Source organism: Xyrauchen texanus, chromosome 20, assembly GCF_025860055.1.
Source record: "Xyrauchen texanus isolate HMW12.3.18 chromosome 20, RBS_HiC_50CHRs, whole genome shotgun sequence".
NCBI lineage: Eukaryota > Metazoa > Chordata > Actinopteri > Cypriniformes > Catostomidae > Xyrauchen > Xyrauchen texanus.
In genome coordinates this window covers 41,722,794-41,740,788 of record NC_068295.1, presented here as the reverse complement: position 1 = coordinate 41,740,788, position 17,995 = coordinate 41,722,794, and the positions used below count along the sequence as shown (strand labels likewise).

The 17,995-nt window shown below is 37.8% G+C and overlaps 1 protein-coding gene across 2 annotated transcripts in view; it reads left to right on the top strand.

The window, feature by feature from the left end:
- Positions 1 to 364: 364 nt before the first annotated feature.
- Positions 365 to 17,995, top strand: part of LOC127660464 (protein FAM83B-like) — a 41,573-nt gene continuing 23,942 nt past the window's right edge. Inside the window, exons 1-2 of one of the 2 annotated variants that reach the window (XM_052150715.1) lie at positions 365 to 509; positions 5,597 to 6,087. In XM_052150715.1, the coding sequence (XP_052006675.1) occupies positions 5,632 to 6,087 (456 nt within the window). In that variant the 5' untranslated portion in view covers positions 365 to 509; positions 5,597 to 5,631. The remainder of the gene's footprint in view (positions 510 to 5,596; positions 6,088 to 17,995) is intronic. The other variant, XM_052150717.1, reaches the window with a different exon arrangement.

Here is a 17,995-nt window from a genome sequence, read left to right as displayed (position 1 = left end):
GCTTGTGCTATCTGGGAAATAAAACACATTCATTCATGATAGAAGACACTGATATTAGAATGCCTTCCTGCACATTGTGAAAGACTTGTTATACAAGAACTAAGAAAGCCTTGTCAGGATGTTGTTGAAACATTGTACAGTACTTGTCACAATTACAAAACATTGTCTTTAACAGAATGGAGCAAATTCTGTAGAATCTGTTTGAAACAGAAACTGTCAACTTTATCTGAGTGAACTATGAACTTTCTCAAAGGATAGAGTGGGAGAGACATAGGTGTGTCCTTTCGATGTCAGACAGGTTTAGTGCCTCTAGCCAGTGAGATGCAATTATTTGCATGTGAGAACTCAAATCTCCGCCCTCCATCAGCTTCTCAACACTTCTCATGTTCAGAAACATTCGGGTCTGTTCAGTGAATAAAAATTCCCTTTGGCGAATGAACAACTTTAGCTGTACTTATTAAACAAGGAATAACAATGCTAAGAGACGCGACATGATGATTTCAACCTAAGTAAGTCCTGAAACTATTGACACACAAATGGCCTAGACTTTAATATTATACTTTACAATTAAAAAGTACTGATTTTTTTGGAATTAGCAAAATGATATTGCAGATAGAGACAGATTACTAGCTTTGCCATACTTCAATAGTATTTGTCTTTAAGAAAGGTAAGTTTCAGTATGTGCAATGTCAGAGATATAACACTGTATTACATCTTTTCCTTCAACTATTTTAAATACATTCTGAGAAGGTATTCAATGAAGTACAAGTACTTCAAGGTATACAATTAACTAACACTTAACATAAAAAAATACTGAATTGTTTGGACATAGTCAAAGGAAATGCACAAATAGTTCAATATAGATGTGCTATTTTCCATATGCTTACTTGTCTGCATTGTTTTGTATACTGAAAGACAAGTTTCAGTTCTTAAGTACCATGTCAGATTGTATGGCACTACATCACATGTACAGACACATTCTTAGAAGGAATCTCGCATTTTCCTTATCTTGTTCAAAACATGTATTTTAGTAGTAGTTTTATCTTTGGAATGTGCTGATGTTGTATGGTGTCTTAGAAAGTTAACAAGCTTACAGACGAAAAAGCCTTAGTTTTATGTACACCTGACTGACTATAAACAGAAAACTGTTTTTGTGTTTTCTGCACAACACATTGAAACAATTATTACAGACTGGGTGTAAATATTGTTTTATCTCTTTCTTATTTCTGTCTTTTGAAACATTTAAATCAGAATTACTGATGTAAATTCACAAACAAACTATTACAAAATAGATATTTACAAATATGTCTTTACAAAACCTTAACAAACTAAAAGGTGTAAGGTGGGCTATTGAAAATAATGTCAAGGTTCATTGTAAGAAATGTTAGTCATTTAAAAAGAAATAGCTTAAAATGCTGCAGTAAAACTCAGTTATTGGTTAACTGATAAAAAAATTATGTTATTCAAAAATAATTTATTTAAAAAGACAATGCGAGTTAAGTTTTAAATAAGTAAAATGTATTAAAATATAAAATCACCAAAGTGCCATCGAAGTAACACCTCAAATTATACATATTTGTTCTGTAGTTCACAATTTTTAATGACTGAAACATTGCTTATTTAATATATTTACTGTTGCTGCTGTTTTTTTTTTTTTTGTTAAAGCCTAGTGGTAGCACCTCAAATTATACTTCCTTATATTTCTATAGTTGTCAATTGCTCACACAGAGCCACAAAACTAGCTTTTTAAAGCTCCTGTTAAGTTTTGGTTAACTGCCATTGTTTTGCAGTCACCCAATGAGCGTGTCAGAGCAGGCAGGGCTCAATGCTTTAAGCCTGTGGACATCTCAACACCTGCTGATCAAGTCAAGTCAAGTTTAATGATTAGTGAGGAGAATGAATTACGCCTGATGGTTACACAGATGAATTCCTGGAAATAAGCTTTTGATTGGAATGAACCATTCTAATGTCATTCAATGGAGATTTTAGTGTCTGATTCCATCTTAATGTGCATGTTGCAGATATGTTTACCAATGGATATTGATATGGTAACACTTAAGGACTTTAACAAATTATAAAAGTAGTTTCAATTCTTCTGAAAGTACATGAAAGATTTGGTTGATAAACTACTCAGAGCGCAATAAACTTGAAATAGACATCAAGATGTTTTACTTAATAATGACTTATATTCTAAGAGAAGCTTTGTTCACAGTAGCATTGTGTTCATGCGATAATGTCTCAGTTACTGTTGTATACTTCCCTGATGGAGGCAACGAGACGTTGTGTCGATGTAGTGACACTAGGGGTCACCCTTGGGAGCCCCAAACACCTCTGATCTTTGGAATTTTCATGCCACTCCCCCAGACCTACGGGTATAAAAGGAGCTGGTATGCAACCACTCATTCTGGTTTTGTGCTGAGGAGCTGAGACAAGGTCCCGGCCATTTCAGCAGGTAGTTCAGTGTTGTGGCAGGAGGGACTTGTTCCTTCTTGTTCCTTCCATCAGGGAACAGAGGTTACAACAGTAGCCGAGATGTTCCCCTTCTGTCACTCACTTGACGTTGTGTCGATGTAGTGACACTAGGGGTCCCAATACAAAATGCCACGACTAACTGAACTGTGTTACGTGGACTGGCAGTGCAAGACCTCCCCCAATGCTCTTGCATGCGTCAAACAAGTCGACTGCCCAAAATGTATGGACCGGCTGGCCCAGTACTCGAGTCCCGAGATGGGCATGGCGCCACAGCGCACACTACATGCTCGTCACGCCGGTCTGCCGGCGTTGTTCAGCCTTAAATGCCGGTAAGTATTTATGGAAGCACAACTTGATCGTCAGGTTCCTGGAGGCGCCAAGAGGTTAAACACTGCATTTCACGCCTCATCTCCTCATGGGACCACTCTGTGGTCTTTCAGGGACTACGGGGAGCTCCATTTGAGCCCCCAGAGTCAGCTGAGGTAGGATCTACCACGGGACTTCTCCACATGATGTGCTTCCGACAAGACTCTGTAAAACCATGTGAAGTATTTCCCATCAATTTGTAATGCACTGTAAATCCAACAGCTTACTGCACACAGACGTGAATGGATGGGCAGAGTAATTCAGCTCGCTGAACACAATTGCTCGGCTCCGAAGAATGGGCATGAAAATTCCACTCGCCAATTCCCATTGGCCTTTTCTCAAAGATCAGAGGTGTTTGGGGCTCCCAAGGGCAACCCCTAGTGTCACTACTTCTAAGTGCTAAGTTCTTAAATGATAATACAGTACAAACCACTGTGAACAAGTCTCTCTCATAGTGCTTATGAACGTGCAATGGACGTCAAGATCTTAATACTACAATAATAATGTCAAAAATGCTTTACCAAATATAAACATAAATGTACAGCTTAAGAAAACAAGTAAATCAAGAAATATAACAATAAACACATTATCCATATTAACATAACATCATCTGAGTTAACAGTATTTTTCAGAGATAATGAGGTTCAGCATGTGTGCGATTTATCAGTCCAAGCAGAATAGAAAGTTAATGTCAAAAATATAGCAGCAAGCCCCAATTATCAGGGTCAAAGCAATTTGGAAAAGGAAAGAAAATAACCAATAATGCCAAATTTTAAATAACAGATCGCTCAGGAACAAAGTAAATCCATTAAAAAGTACTCTAGTTACTTTGTATGTGCTCTGTCCGACATTTTGACATTTCAGAAAAACAGCTTGTTTTAAACTTTCGATTCACATGGAATTTAGCATTTATCATCAAGAGACCCTCATGACAAAAAGATATCAAAATAATTTTGATTCATAAAAGTGTTTAGAAAATATAAGCCAGTTGGCCTAGGCCCAATTCACATGTCAACTATCTGAATGATTTGACAAATCAAAAATATTTAGATTTTATAGACGGAAATGAAATCAGAGATATTTTTCCACTTTACTCAATGAATCAGATGAGAAAAATATGTTCTATCCCATTCTAGCCCATATACAGTTGGGAAGCTATTAGCGGAGATGTAAAAGTGTATTTAATAGCGCCACCTTAAACAGCAAAAAAAGAGTTTCCCATATTGTTTATCTTATCAGAAAATGCGGCAATCAGAAAATCTCTCTGTCTGTCAATCATTTTGCATGTTTGCTGACATCGGGTGTTGTTGACATGTCTTTGGAGGTTAAAAGGTAAAAAGTAAATCCTAGAAAGAATGCTACTATAAATTTACCTAGATTAAAGCAAAAAAACTAAAACAAAAACAAAAAAAGACACTCTAGGCTGCGTTAAAATGTTTATACCACAGGTTGTCTTTAGAACCCCCTCAAAACCACTTACATATGGTAAAATCACTCTTAAAGCACAGCTTTAATTGGCTTATAACTTCCATAAAACTGCAAAAACTGCAATATGATAAAAGATGGCAATGTTCACTAAATACTTGTCATTACTGGAAAAATCAAGTTGTCATCATTACTTGAAATGTCAAGTTTGGGCACACAACTCAAATATACACTCACGACCACTTTATTAGGTACACCTGTATACCTACTTATTCATGAGATTATCTAATTAGCCAATCGTGTGGCAGCAGTGCAATGCATAAAATCAGGCAGATACGGGTCAGGAGCATTAGTTAATGTTCACATCAACCATTAGAATGGGGAACAGTGGCATGATTGTTGGTGCCAGACGGGCTGGTTTGAGTATTTCTGTAACTGCTGATCTCCTGGGATTTTCACACACAACAGTCTCTTGAATTTACTCCGAATGGTGCCAAAAACAAAAACAAATAACATCCAGTGAGCGGCGGTTCTGCGGATGGAAAAACCTTGCTGATGAGTGCGGTCAATGGAGAATGATCAGACTGATTCGAGCTGACAGAAGATAACCACTCTGTACAACTGCAGTGAGCAGAATAACATCTCAGAATGCACAACATGTCGAACCATGAGGTGGATGTGCCACAACAGCGGAAGAATGCATTGGGCTTCACGTTTAGCTTTTTATGAAAGCTAAAATGTAATATTAGTTTACTTAACTGTCCTTGTTAAAGGACAGTTCACCCAAATATTACAATTCTGTCATCATTAACTCACCCTAATGTCATTCCAAACCTTCATGTCTTTTTTTTCTTATGCAAAACACAAAAAGATAAATGCTAATGAATAACCTTGTTGGTCATCACAATAAAATGGCAGGTGAAAGTGACATACTTTAAAGTTTACAAAGGACACAAAAGTACCATAAAAGTAGTCCATGCAGCTTGTGCTTCATATTCCAAGTCTTCTGAGGACATACAAAAGGTTTTAGCGAGAAACAACCCAGAATTCCGTCTTAGTTCAGTGAAAATGTGGGTTAGTTTTAGCACCTTCAAGAGACTTCCAATGTGCCACACAGACTACTTTTATGATACTTGAAAGTGATCAGTCACTATGAACTGCCATTGTCTTGACAAGATGGACTGGGATATTCAATAACATGTTTCCTTTTATATTCTGCATAAGAATAATCATATATATTAAAAGTCAAATATGTTTGGAATGAAATGAGGGTGACTAAATAATTTCAGAACTGCGTAAACTATCCCTCTAAACACTGTGTGTTGTTTTTTAGGTGGCTGAGGCTGTACAGTGTTTTGCCGAATAGGGATGGATGTCACGATGGAATCGGATTTGTCCCTGCTATCTTCTTGCAGGGAAGAATTCAAGGTGGAGAATTATATACAACCACATTACAAGGAGGCATATCGGTTAGCCATCGACTGTCTTGTCAGTGAGGGAGAAGATTCTTATCAAAATTTTATCAAAAAGGAGAGCATATGGGGATTCCTATCAGAGGAAGAAATCCACCACATTACAGAGAGTGCTATACAGCCACCCACCAGCAACCACTCTGAGGAAGTGGACTGTCCTCAGGATGACACCTCCACGGGTACATACTGGCCCACTAACTCTGACACAGACCCTCCAAACTTGGACATAGGCTGGCCAGAACCCTCGCACAGCAGACTCCAGACCAGCATAGAGCTGCTCTTCCATCCACCACGGCAAAATAGCCCCACCATCAAGGAAGTGATCCGGAAAAACATGCAGGATGCCAGGCAGGTAATGTTGATAAAACAGCATGGTGAGACGGGTGAAAATAAACACCTCTTTGAAACCAGTCTTTCTGTAGATAATGTGTATGAGAGTTTAGAAACACATAGCTGCATAACTAGCAGGTGCAATCTTGTCTTTAAAAGGCACTAGCAGGAATCAAATACCATGTCTATCAACAGGCATTTTTGAAAGGATCAGTAAACCCAAATGATGCCATTATTTACTTACCTTCATGTTGAATTTTTGAACAACATTGTAGCTTTTTCCTGATCACTATGTTGATAATCCTGTTCTCTGCCAAAACTCTGAAATCTCATTTGCACTCATAATCAGATTCAAACTTTGTTCGTTGACCTGTCGTGCCAGGTTTTACATTATTAGCTGGGTTTCCATTAACATATTTTTACGTGAATTTGGGGATTTTGCATAAATATGGCTGATTTCCAAAATGTAAATATAGATGCTCATCAAAAAAGTCACATGAATTTGCTTCAGCCATCCATGTGAATACAGTAATGTTGGGTTTGAGTCCACCTTAGTCAAGTCAGAATCCAAAAGGGGCCAAGTGGGACTTTACAGGCCGAGTCTGAATGAATCTGCTCAAGAATCTGAATTAAAATTGTGACCGTAAACTCAATATCAATATTTTCATAACTAAGAAAACATAACTGCAAAAAACTAATGATTAGTAATCTGCTGAACAAATTTCAAAATGGTTTCAGAATGAAAGCACATGCTTTAGGTGCATGAAGACAAAACTGTCCTTCAACACACTTCTTATTGCATTCTGTTGACATTTCAGTTATTTGTTGCTTTTTGCCTCCACTCAAACATAGACTAAATATTTATTTATTATTTCAAATTTTTATTTAGTTTTTATTTCTACTTTATTTTCAATTTGTCCATTCAATTTAGTTTAGTTTTATCTAACATTATGGGTGAAATATATGTAATGTAATTTATTAAATACATTTGATGTGCTTAATACATTTAATAAATGGTAATATTAAAACATTTAATAATGCCCAGAAAATTAAATACAACAACATAATATAAAAACAGAAAAGATCAGATACCATTAAATGAATATTTAGATACTACAGTTCTCCACTTCACACTTCTCAGTCCTCCTGCTGTGTCCAGGTGTAGCCTACTTCCCTAAAGTCAAGATCAAACTTACCTTGGGCTGACGTTTCGTTCTTTTCACATTATATTTAGTATGGATAATAGGCGAATAGAGACTTCTCCCCTCACTTGTGTTCTTCATGTATTTTCAGATGTTTTTGCCAATGAAATGCAAGTGCTATCTACTGGTAACACACTGCTGTTGTGCTACAAATATGTGATGGACTGAGTTGTACAATTTCCATCATGGTCTTTTTCATCCGTCATATTAGTTTAAATGTCCCTGATCTGTAATAAATTGTATTTTGTCTCGATATAGTCAACATTTTGAGTTAGAAATTACTTTCCCTAGTAAGTGTAAGTCTGGTAAAACATGTGTTCTATTTAATAATTTGCAGTTTGAGTTGGGGACTTGAACTGGACTCGAACTAAAGTACTCCAACTCTAAAATACATTGTATCCGTGTGTCATTAAAAATCATTAATAACTCAAACAGATAACCTGGGCTCGAGAATTTCCCTATTCATTTTCTCCATTGGCATTTAAACATTAACAGACTGGCCAATTTCAATAGAGAAGACACATTTCAGTAAGTTGTAGCGTATTTTTCAACATATCCTTAATGTTCATTCATGTTTATTTCGTTATATATGTTGGAGAGCGAGGGTGTTATGCCCTGCTCTGTTTGAACAGCCAGCTACCGCAATCTGACACACGCACCATTAAATAGTATAAATACAACATTTATTGTTTGAATATCAAGATAAAGTGATATCATTTGAAAGCTTAAATTAAAATTGTCTTTCTCCAAAAAAACTATATCTGACTCAAGTGATGGTGCGTGTCACAATTTGTGCATATGTAGCTGCAACTGTCTCTGACCTGTGCGTTCACTCTGCATTGTATAGATTAGGGATGGGCTGATCGATACTAAAGTATCAATACTTCCAATTCTAATGTGGTATCAAGAATATCGATATGATATCGATTAATTTTTTTAGTTTTTTTTTAACTAGTGATCTTTATATTTAGATAACATGAATATTAATGCATCTCATAAGCACAGTATCTTTTTGAGATACAATGTTCCATATTGTTTTATTTTTTGTATCTATTAAGCCCAGAAATAGATGTGTACTCATTCTAATCAAATGCATGATGCACAATTTTCTGAAGTGTATTTGTGACTGATGGGAATATTCTGCTTGAAATATTGCTCTACTTTTGTTTGAGGTATCCTCCACATCCATGATAATTTATAGCAGTTGGCGCCTGATGCCATTCAAGTTTTCTATGCATGTTTTGATTTGACGGGAGTCACGAGACACTCTGTGGCCAATCACAATGATGGATAAAATATTAGGACAGGGAAGTAGTGAGCACAGAAGGAGGGAACATAGTGCAGTAAAAGTAGTTACAGCACTTAAAATGTACTCAAGTAAGAATACACAATTTTTAATCTACTTAAAAAAGTACAATTCCTGGGGAAAACTACTTAATTACAGTAACAAATGTTTTTGTAATTCATTACTTTACACCCCGGTGACGTCATGTAAAAAGAACCAATATGGCAGCGGTTTCAACAGCTAAAGGTAGTGAACATAATTTCGTTTTGCAAACATTTTGCCACGGTCACATAATTTTCAAAAGATCAGGCTGGTAATTCCAGTGATTTCGGCACAATGTGAACACAGCACTTGTGTATTTCCAAGTCTTCAATTAAACTTTAATACCTTTAATTCATTAGAAAGCACACATACAATAAGCATAAAACAAAAAATAAGTAAACTTTGAGTGGTCTAACTGGTATAGAAAGGTTATTGGTGATCCATGAACTTTCACCATTGTGCCCTTAAACAAAGCACAATGCACTTTGAATACACTTTTTACAAGACTGCACAATCCAAGAAAATGTGCCCTGTTGACATAGTTGCTTGAAATACAAATTTAAAAACTGTGACCCTTGCTGAGCATGTGATAAACAATATTTTTCAAATGTTAAAAGTTGACGAGAGAAGCTGCAATATTTTATAGAAGTAAAAATCCCATAAATTTTTCCATAAAGAGTGATATTAAATTAGTGATAATGGATAAACCTGTCAAAACAGACCTGTCATGAGCTCTGAGGTTGATAAATGATAATGCTGTATAAGTCAGTGTGATTTCAACGCAATATACTGTACTGTGATCATATGCAATACTTCATGGGATGAGTGGTTCATTCAATCATAATGTACCTTTGTCATTTTCTAACCTTCTGTAACGGGGTTCACAATATGGGCAGTCAACATAGCTTTAATGACATAAATCAACTTAAACAAACATAAACACACAGACTCTTGAACCGGTGCCTCCGGCTCTTCTTTATTCCCCCCTCGGCTAATTAGGACAACTCCTCACGGCCCGGCCATGCCCTCCTCCTTGTCACACACCTCCACTGCCCGATTTAGGCTGGGAAAATCCAGCTTGACGTACTCCCCTCCCCACCCTTCTTGGAGGGGAGGTGTTGCCCTTCTGGCTGTCCTTCTGCCTGCAGGTCTTCCCCGCCTCTCTGGAGCCCTGGGAGAGACAAGGGGAGGGAGAGGGGAGAGGAAAAGAGAGAGGGGGACAGACAAAGAGAGAGAGAGAGAGAGAGAGAGAGAGAGAGAGAGAGAGAAACCTCACTCGCCGGTCTCCGGACATGCCGTCGTCTGGTCCTCAGCTACTCCTCCACCCCCTGGCGGACGACAAATGGTCCTCTCCTGGTGGATGGCAGCAAGTCCTCCGACCCCTGACAGACGTTACCGGCTCTTCCGCTTCATGGAGGACAGCAGCAGCGAGGACTCCAGGACAATGCATCCATCCTCCTTCCTGGGTTTTGGCATCAGTGTAGAGGGGTTCACAAGTTATGCAAGGAGGAGGTGGGAACCTGCAGAACAGTCAACATAACTTTAATGATATAAATCAGCTTGAACAAACAGTGGCCATGAGTTTCTCTCTCTCTCTCTCTCTCCAAATGGTGCCTCAGGCTCGTCTTTAGCCCAGTCATTAAAGTTATGTATCCCATGTTGATACGTTTTATGCTTATTTCATATATATATATATATATATATATATATATATATATATATATATATATACACACATATACATATTATATATACAGGGGCAGACTGGCCATAGGGTTCATGTTATTTGTTCTTATATGAGTTGTTTCTCTCAAACAGAAATACAACCAGTATTTTTGCATCTATTTTCAAAGAGTATTTCCAAGCTAGCTTTCAGAGTGAGTTGTATTGTAACTTGCAGTTTTTTCAACGGATCAAGGCTATATGATTGAAGATCTTTTACATTCTGAGATACAAAGTAAGACTTTGATCTAAGCTAGCACCCCCCGTCATATAAAATTAGGCAGGCTGCTCACCAGGGTTCAGCCTAGCAGACAACTTCTACCTTGACAAAAGAGTGGGGTCTCCAAATTTTCCCCTAAAGATCTGTCTTTATAAATAAATAATTTTGGCAAAGTATGTGAAAAAATTATCCAGTGCCTGAAATAAAATCGGCTTTTTAGTTGAGTTTTCTTTTTTTTTTTTAGCTCTCTGAAGGGACTTTTCTAGCTGACATTTGACATGCTTGACACTGAAGAATTATATAAAATGTTTTCTTACAAACTATAACCTTTAAGAGTCTTATAAGTCTTAAGTCACAGCACTGCTATGTAATGTTTTTTTTGTGAATCTGAATTTCTGGAATCTCTGAATTTTTTTTATGTAAATAAGCATAATTTAAAGTAAGCACAGGAAGTACTGACCTGATGGATGTACGTTAGAACATTAGGGCTGTGCATCTTTGCCAACAAGTGGGCTGACTGGAACTTAAAGGTTTTTGGGGCATGCTGGCTGTGCCAGACTATTTGGTCAATAATAAGCTACTTTCCCCGTCTGTTGCTCACTCGACGTTGTGTCGAATGAAGCGACACTACGGGACTTTCTTGAAGGCCTCGGCTACCTCTGAACTTGAGAAAAGGCCAATGAGAATTTGGCAGACAGAATTTGCATGTCCCTCCCCCGGACATACGGGTACAAAAGGAGGGAATCGTGCATCTGTTCATTCAGATTTCTTCTTCGGAGCAGAGCGTTTGTGCGATCAGTGAACTGAGACCACTTCTGTTCCACTCACCTCTGTAGAGCGTTTGATGTTGGATCCACGGTGCATATAAGCGGCTTTCTCCTTCTCTGCACAGCAGTGCAGTTTTGCCCCTGGGCGCTTCTAAAACAGAGTATTCCCTAAAAGAGTTTATTTTCTCTAAAAGAGCACACACAGCATGCGTTGAACTTCCTTTTCAGGATGCGTCTTTTAAAAGATGCCCTTCCACCCCTGTGTAGTTCCTGGATGCGGTTGATTTCTCTCCACTCCTGATGGTCATAGACGCTACCTCGTGTGTCTGGGCCACGATCACACTGAGGCGTCATTTGTGGATGGGTCATGTTCTCACTGCGAGAACTTAAACATGGCAATGTTGCGGTCGCGGCTTTCCTTCCTAAAAAGGAATGCAACTCCAGCCGCCCCCCGCATCGCGCATGGGATTGAGGAAGACCCAACTTGCGATGGAGGCGATTTCGGGATTGTGGCGATTTCGGGCTTGAGGTGAGAGAGAGCACGCTGAGCTGGATGGACTGGACTGGACTGCCCGCAACCGACCTCCTCGCTCATCCGCTCTCACTACCCTTGATGGTGGGCAGCCCACGGGTAATAGGAGGTCCCCTAGGTGGACAGAGCGGTTGTCAGAGCTGGTAAGCAGACCACTCCATCACCCTTTGGAGGGCCAGGAGGAGAATCCTTGTTTAAATTTATTTCCTACCCCCTTCGGGCTGCTGTCCCCTGGCCATCTGGTTCTGATGAGTCTAGAGGACACCTACACGGGACCTCCTCCTCAGTCACTAACCCACCCCCTGCCGGGTGCGCGGAGCAAGCCTTCTCTCAGCACCAAAGCCTCTGGATGCTCTTTTGCCTGCCGATGCGTCATTACCTGCTCTGCCCAGCCGGGTATGTCAAAAACTATCGTCCCCCTAGTGCCCCTCACATGGAGCTTGGATGCGTGGCTTTCACTTCCCAACCCATCGCGCTGGCTGGCAGGAACCATCTGACCCGGCTACGCGATCCAGTCCACCAGGCCCCCGCCTGCCACCAGACTTTCAACCCGTGGACAGGAGTCCCCCTACAGCAGGTGTCCCGACACGTTCTGGTCACCACAGATGCCTCCAAACAGGGTCGGGGTGCATGTGCAACGGGCTCGCAGCCGCCGGCTCCTGAATGGGGCCCGGGGTTGGCACATCAACTGCCTAGAGCACGTCTTGAATCGCTCAGACAGCACCAACACGATAGCGTACATAAATCGCCCTGGCGGCATGCGCTCTCGTCACATGTCGCAACTCGCCCCATATTTGGCCTGATAGTGGAAAAATGGTTAATGACTCATTACGGGGCCATAATTCATGTATTTTACATAAACAATATATTAGAAATAAGCATATACCTATAATGTACTTTAAAAGTAATTAAATAAATTTAAATTCAGTAACTGTAATCTGATAACAAGAATGAAAGTATGCTGTTCTGATAGACTAGAGCAGTGTTTCCCAAACTGGGGTAGGCGTACCTCTGGGGGTACGTGAGTTGACAACGGGGGTACGCAAATTTACCGTTCTTTCAGTTTCATCACAGTATAAAATAACATTCAAACCCAGTTCATGTATTTCTCTCTGGAAAAAAATATTTTGTGTGCCTTCTAGTGTCGAAACACCAAAATGGTTGTGTCATAAAGGTCAGAAAAATATGCCATGAAATAACCCATTCTTTTGCAGTTAAAAAAACGCATCTACTCATGCGTTGTGGGTCACACAAGTATCTTTTTTCATCACCCCAGCCCAGTGCTAGGTGATGTAGCTTAGTGATAGCAAGTAAAATACTTCACTGTTTTACCAGACATGTCAGTCGTCCACGATTTTAGTTTAGTCTTTTTTTCCGCAGTTTAAAGCATAATATATATTTAAGGTTAGATGCATAGGCAGTTTTGGTACTGATGGTATAAAAAAAAAAAATCACATTTGCTCACACTCTAGAGACCTGTTTCTACATCGTTGTATGAAGTTTATTCACCAAATGAGCTCAACCTCATCTTTGCTAACAGTGTTTAACAGTTATTATGTGACATAAAAAAGCCCCTTGAGCTGACTGCGCTTACAGATACTTACCCACAATGCTCAAAGCCGGCTGGCTTACCTGCAATGATTCACAATTCCTAGCACAGAACCAAAAGTCAATCTTGCATACCGTGACGTGATGAGGGGGGAGTTTTCAAGTTATGCAGTTATATCATATCTAGCATTCCCATCTCAATCGATAAGCCATTTATTCAGTATGTATATGATTAATATAACATGTACAAAACAGCTAAAAACATAACATGTTTAATATAAGGGAGTTGTTTTACAAAGATAATTGTGTTAAACAGACATATTTTCAAATTATCTTGTGTGAATTTTATCTACGCGTTCGAAAGGGGGTAAGCAAAAGAATGTTGAATGTTTGAAGGGGTACGCCACTGTAAAAAGTTTGGGAACCACTGCATAAGAGTAAGGTTGTAATTTACAGTAGGCCAGTGTTAATTTTTTCACAGTGTTTTGTTTTAGTCATAGTTTTAGTCTTTTGATGAAAATGTTCTTTAAAATTAGTCAATATTTTGTCATCTCATATTCAATAGTTTTTGTCTGACGAAAATTATATTTCATTTTAGTCAAAGAAAATAAAATCTTTTAGTTGACGACGATGTGTAAAATGGACAAAAAACGATGTCAAACGTCAACAGACCAAACTTGTATAAACATTTTCTAATTTAAAAATATATCAAACATATAACTATACATTGCCAACTGTCCTTGTTGTGAAAAAACTGAGCTCCTAAAATAATAATGAATAGACTGAATTATTAGCTACTTTTTAGAAGTTAGCCTACTGTACTTCATGCTTTCTTCACGCTTAAGAGACTTATTAATTTTAAGTGAAAGGATATTACATTGCTTATAGCGTGTTTCTTACCGAAACAATGTATTCACGACACAAGTTATGCATATTCTGACTAGTGCTTCATTTAGTTTAAGTTCACCTGTTCATTCACTTCACTGTGCAGATGTTAGTTGTTATATTACATATATGTTGTGGATATAGGCTACTATAGTGATTAAAATCATGTATAAATAGGATATGTTTAAATGAGGTATTTAGCCAATTTTGATAAGTTTCATTTTACTCATTATGAGTTCACCTCATGCAGCTTAATTGGAGAAACCCTCAATTATTAATGCATTAGATAAATCTATATCAAATATCTTCTGTTACATATAGATTCTATAGATGTTTTTTCTCCTTTTTATATCTTGTATTGTTAATATCTCGTAGTATAATTTTATCTCATCATATTTTCATCAATAGTAGGCCTATGCTTTAATACATTTTTGTAATTATCGTCATGATGTGCCATTTTCTTCTAGTCTTCATTATCGCTGACAAAATAAAAAAAAAACTTTGTCAACTAACGTTTTCGTCAGTGATTTCGTTGTCAAGATTAACACTGCAGTAGGTTTGGGTTAAAAGTATATTAATTACATTTATGCTGAAATGGTTTTCAGCAAAAAAAATTATCCATTGTGCCTTTTACGTCACGTAATGTTATACAATGTTTGGTCATATATTGCGCAGTGCGCCATGAGAAGGTGCATATGAGCACGACTGTAGTTCCAGCTTCGGCCACTGGGGCAGTTCAGAAATTCAGAAAGCATAGATTGATTATAATAGAACATAAATTTGACCTTCTGTCGCAGATTTTCCTGTGACATCAGTCTAGATGACAAGTATGCTATTGGACACAAAACACAGTTGCAAGTAGGTTTTAATACTGATTATTCTGTAAAACTATTGACAGTTGATATGCAAATTCTACAAATCTTCTCCATTATAGAATTCTCTTACAACAAATAGTAGTGCATACATAATAAAGAAAAATGAACAACATATGGAAAGAAATCAGAGAAAAAGGCTGCAGTATTGTGTACTGCCCACATTTGATCTTGATTTGATTGATTGAATTTGGTAATATGTCTGCAACTTTACTGGCAACCTTGAATGGGCCACTGAAAATGTCACACATTTCCTGCAGGCTGCCAGTTTAATATGGTTGCTTTACAATTGAATTAGGATATGTTTGTTTGTTTGTTTGTTTTTTATTGCATTACAGTAATGATAATTAGATTTATCTGCATTAGGTTAATGCAAAGGGGGAGGGTGTAATTTTTCTGAAAATATTGTCACAATACAAAAATAGGAATCCATTTCTTTAAGCAAAATATAACTTTGATTTGATTTAGAGGTGAGATATGACTTGGACTTGTTCATGACAGGTTTGGTGAGATTAACTCTAGCTCTGGAATATAATTTGCTGATTCTGTATACCATTTTTAATGGGCTTCACAAACCACTGATGAGGCCAACATCACTGTATGTCACCACTAAACCTGTGCAGCATCAGATGTGCAAAGTAAAAGTGCCAGCTATTTCCACTGTCCTGTCTGGCCTCCATGTATATCCCTCATATCTCATTGGAGACTACACATTGATTTCCTTTAAATCAAGGCTTTTTAAAGCAGCACACAGTCCTGGCGTCTTGAACCCTTGCTAAAGATGTGATAAGCACATAGATTACCCTCTCCTCAAGGCATCAGACATGTTTGAAATGGCGTCTCTCCACGGCAACAGTGACATCTTAAATGTACCAAACAAACTGAGGGTAAACAAAGAAAGATGTTGTGCAATGTGCACCACTCAAACGATCACTCCCTTTCCAGTTGATCAGACAGGAGTGGCAGAATATTTGGGTGTGCCTATGAGAAAACATTTTTCGTGCAAAGAAAGCCCTGCTGCTGAGGTGTGGAATGAATACTCATTAGGAAGAAGTGAGAATGCACTGGTTTCATTCTGAGTAATGCAATTTTAATTTGACTTTGATGATGGGAGATTAAATCAATGGCTGTAATAATGCTGATGAGACAGCACTTCTATTGAACACTGTAAACTGATAAAATGGCATGACTGTGATGTTGCAAACAAATTAGCCAACATGGAGTTTCATCAATGCAGATTTGAGCTATCTTTCGGCCTTGACCATAAACGGCAAAATAAGAAGTGATCATATTATTTGAATTATCATTAGATAATTGAATTCACAATAGAATTAAGACATTAGCGCATATCCCTAATGTCTGAAATGAAGGTAGAATCCTAACTATAAACCTCAAAGGGGGCTGATTTTGAACACTTTATTGGCACAGCACAAATCACAAGACACAGCTCCACACAGAAGGCTCGGCTCAATAGAGTCTGACATTACCATGTTGTTAAGATAACACTGTGGTACTCTAATAAACATAATAAATACACAGCGCACAGACATATGGGGTAAAATAATACATTTCAACTACAATTTTTTATAAATACTGTTCTGTGTTGAACAAAATTAGGGCTGGGCAATTTAAGCAATATATATCCTCCTGAGACCAGAGCGTGACTGCTGTGCGCATTTTAATTTCCTTTTTTGATTTGTAACTAGTAGCACCTAATAAACAAGCAAAACATTTATTCCAGAGCCAACAGTTTTCGTAAAAATGAACACCCTCATATGAGGATAGCGGGTCTACATTGTGAAATTGTAAATAACACTAAGCTATAGAGAGTCAGATTTTTTCATCAAATAGTTTATTATGTTTGCAGGAGTGTTGGTTATTCATGTTTTGGGACATTATGGACATTACAGTTGATTTTGTGTAAAGCTGAATAAATAATTCTTATTCTTTGCCAACCATGTTAAAATAAAATGCTGCATTATAAAACTCTGAATCTATGTACTGATTAACATTGTCCCATATCTGCCAAACATGTTGAGTGATCCAAACATCATCTGCAGCCTGAACCTGAACTTTTGTGCGGATTTTAGGAATAAATGCACATTAAATGCTGCATAGAAAGTTATAGGATGCTTCCTTGCTCCCTATTTAGTGAATGACTTAAACTTTTATTCATTTAAATTATGCACTGTGTATAGCAAAGCCAAAATATAACATCCACACATGTGGACACTAGATCACACAAGGTTATATATATACATATTTTTTTTTATCAAAAACATTTTATTTTATTTTATTTCAAACAATGACAAGAGTCATGGTAGACCTATAATGTCCATTGTTATGAAACAATTTAATCATTAAATAAAATAATAATATATATACAGTATATATATATATATATATATATATATATATATATATATATATATATATATATATATATATATAAACTCAGCAAAAAAGAAACATCCTCTCACTTTCAACTGCTTTTATTTTCAGCAAACTTAACATGTGTAAATATTTGTATGAACATTAAAATATTCAACAGCTAAGACATAAACTGAACAAGTTTCACAGACATGTGACTAACAGAAATGGAATAATGTGTCCCTGAACAAAGGGGGGGGGGGGGGTCAAAATCAAAAGTAAAAGTCAGTATCTGGTGTGACCACCAGCTGCATTAAGTACTGCTGTGAATCTCCTCCTCATGGACTGCACCAGATTTGCCAGTTTTTGCTGTGAGATGTTACCCCACTCTTCCACCAAGGCACTTGCAAGTTCCCGGACATTTCTGGGTTAATGACCCTAGCACTCACCCTCCAATCCAACAGGTCCCAGATGTGCTCAATGGG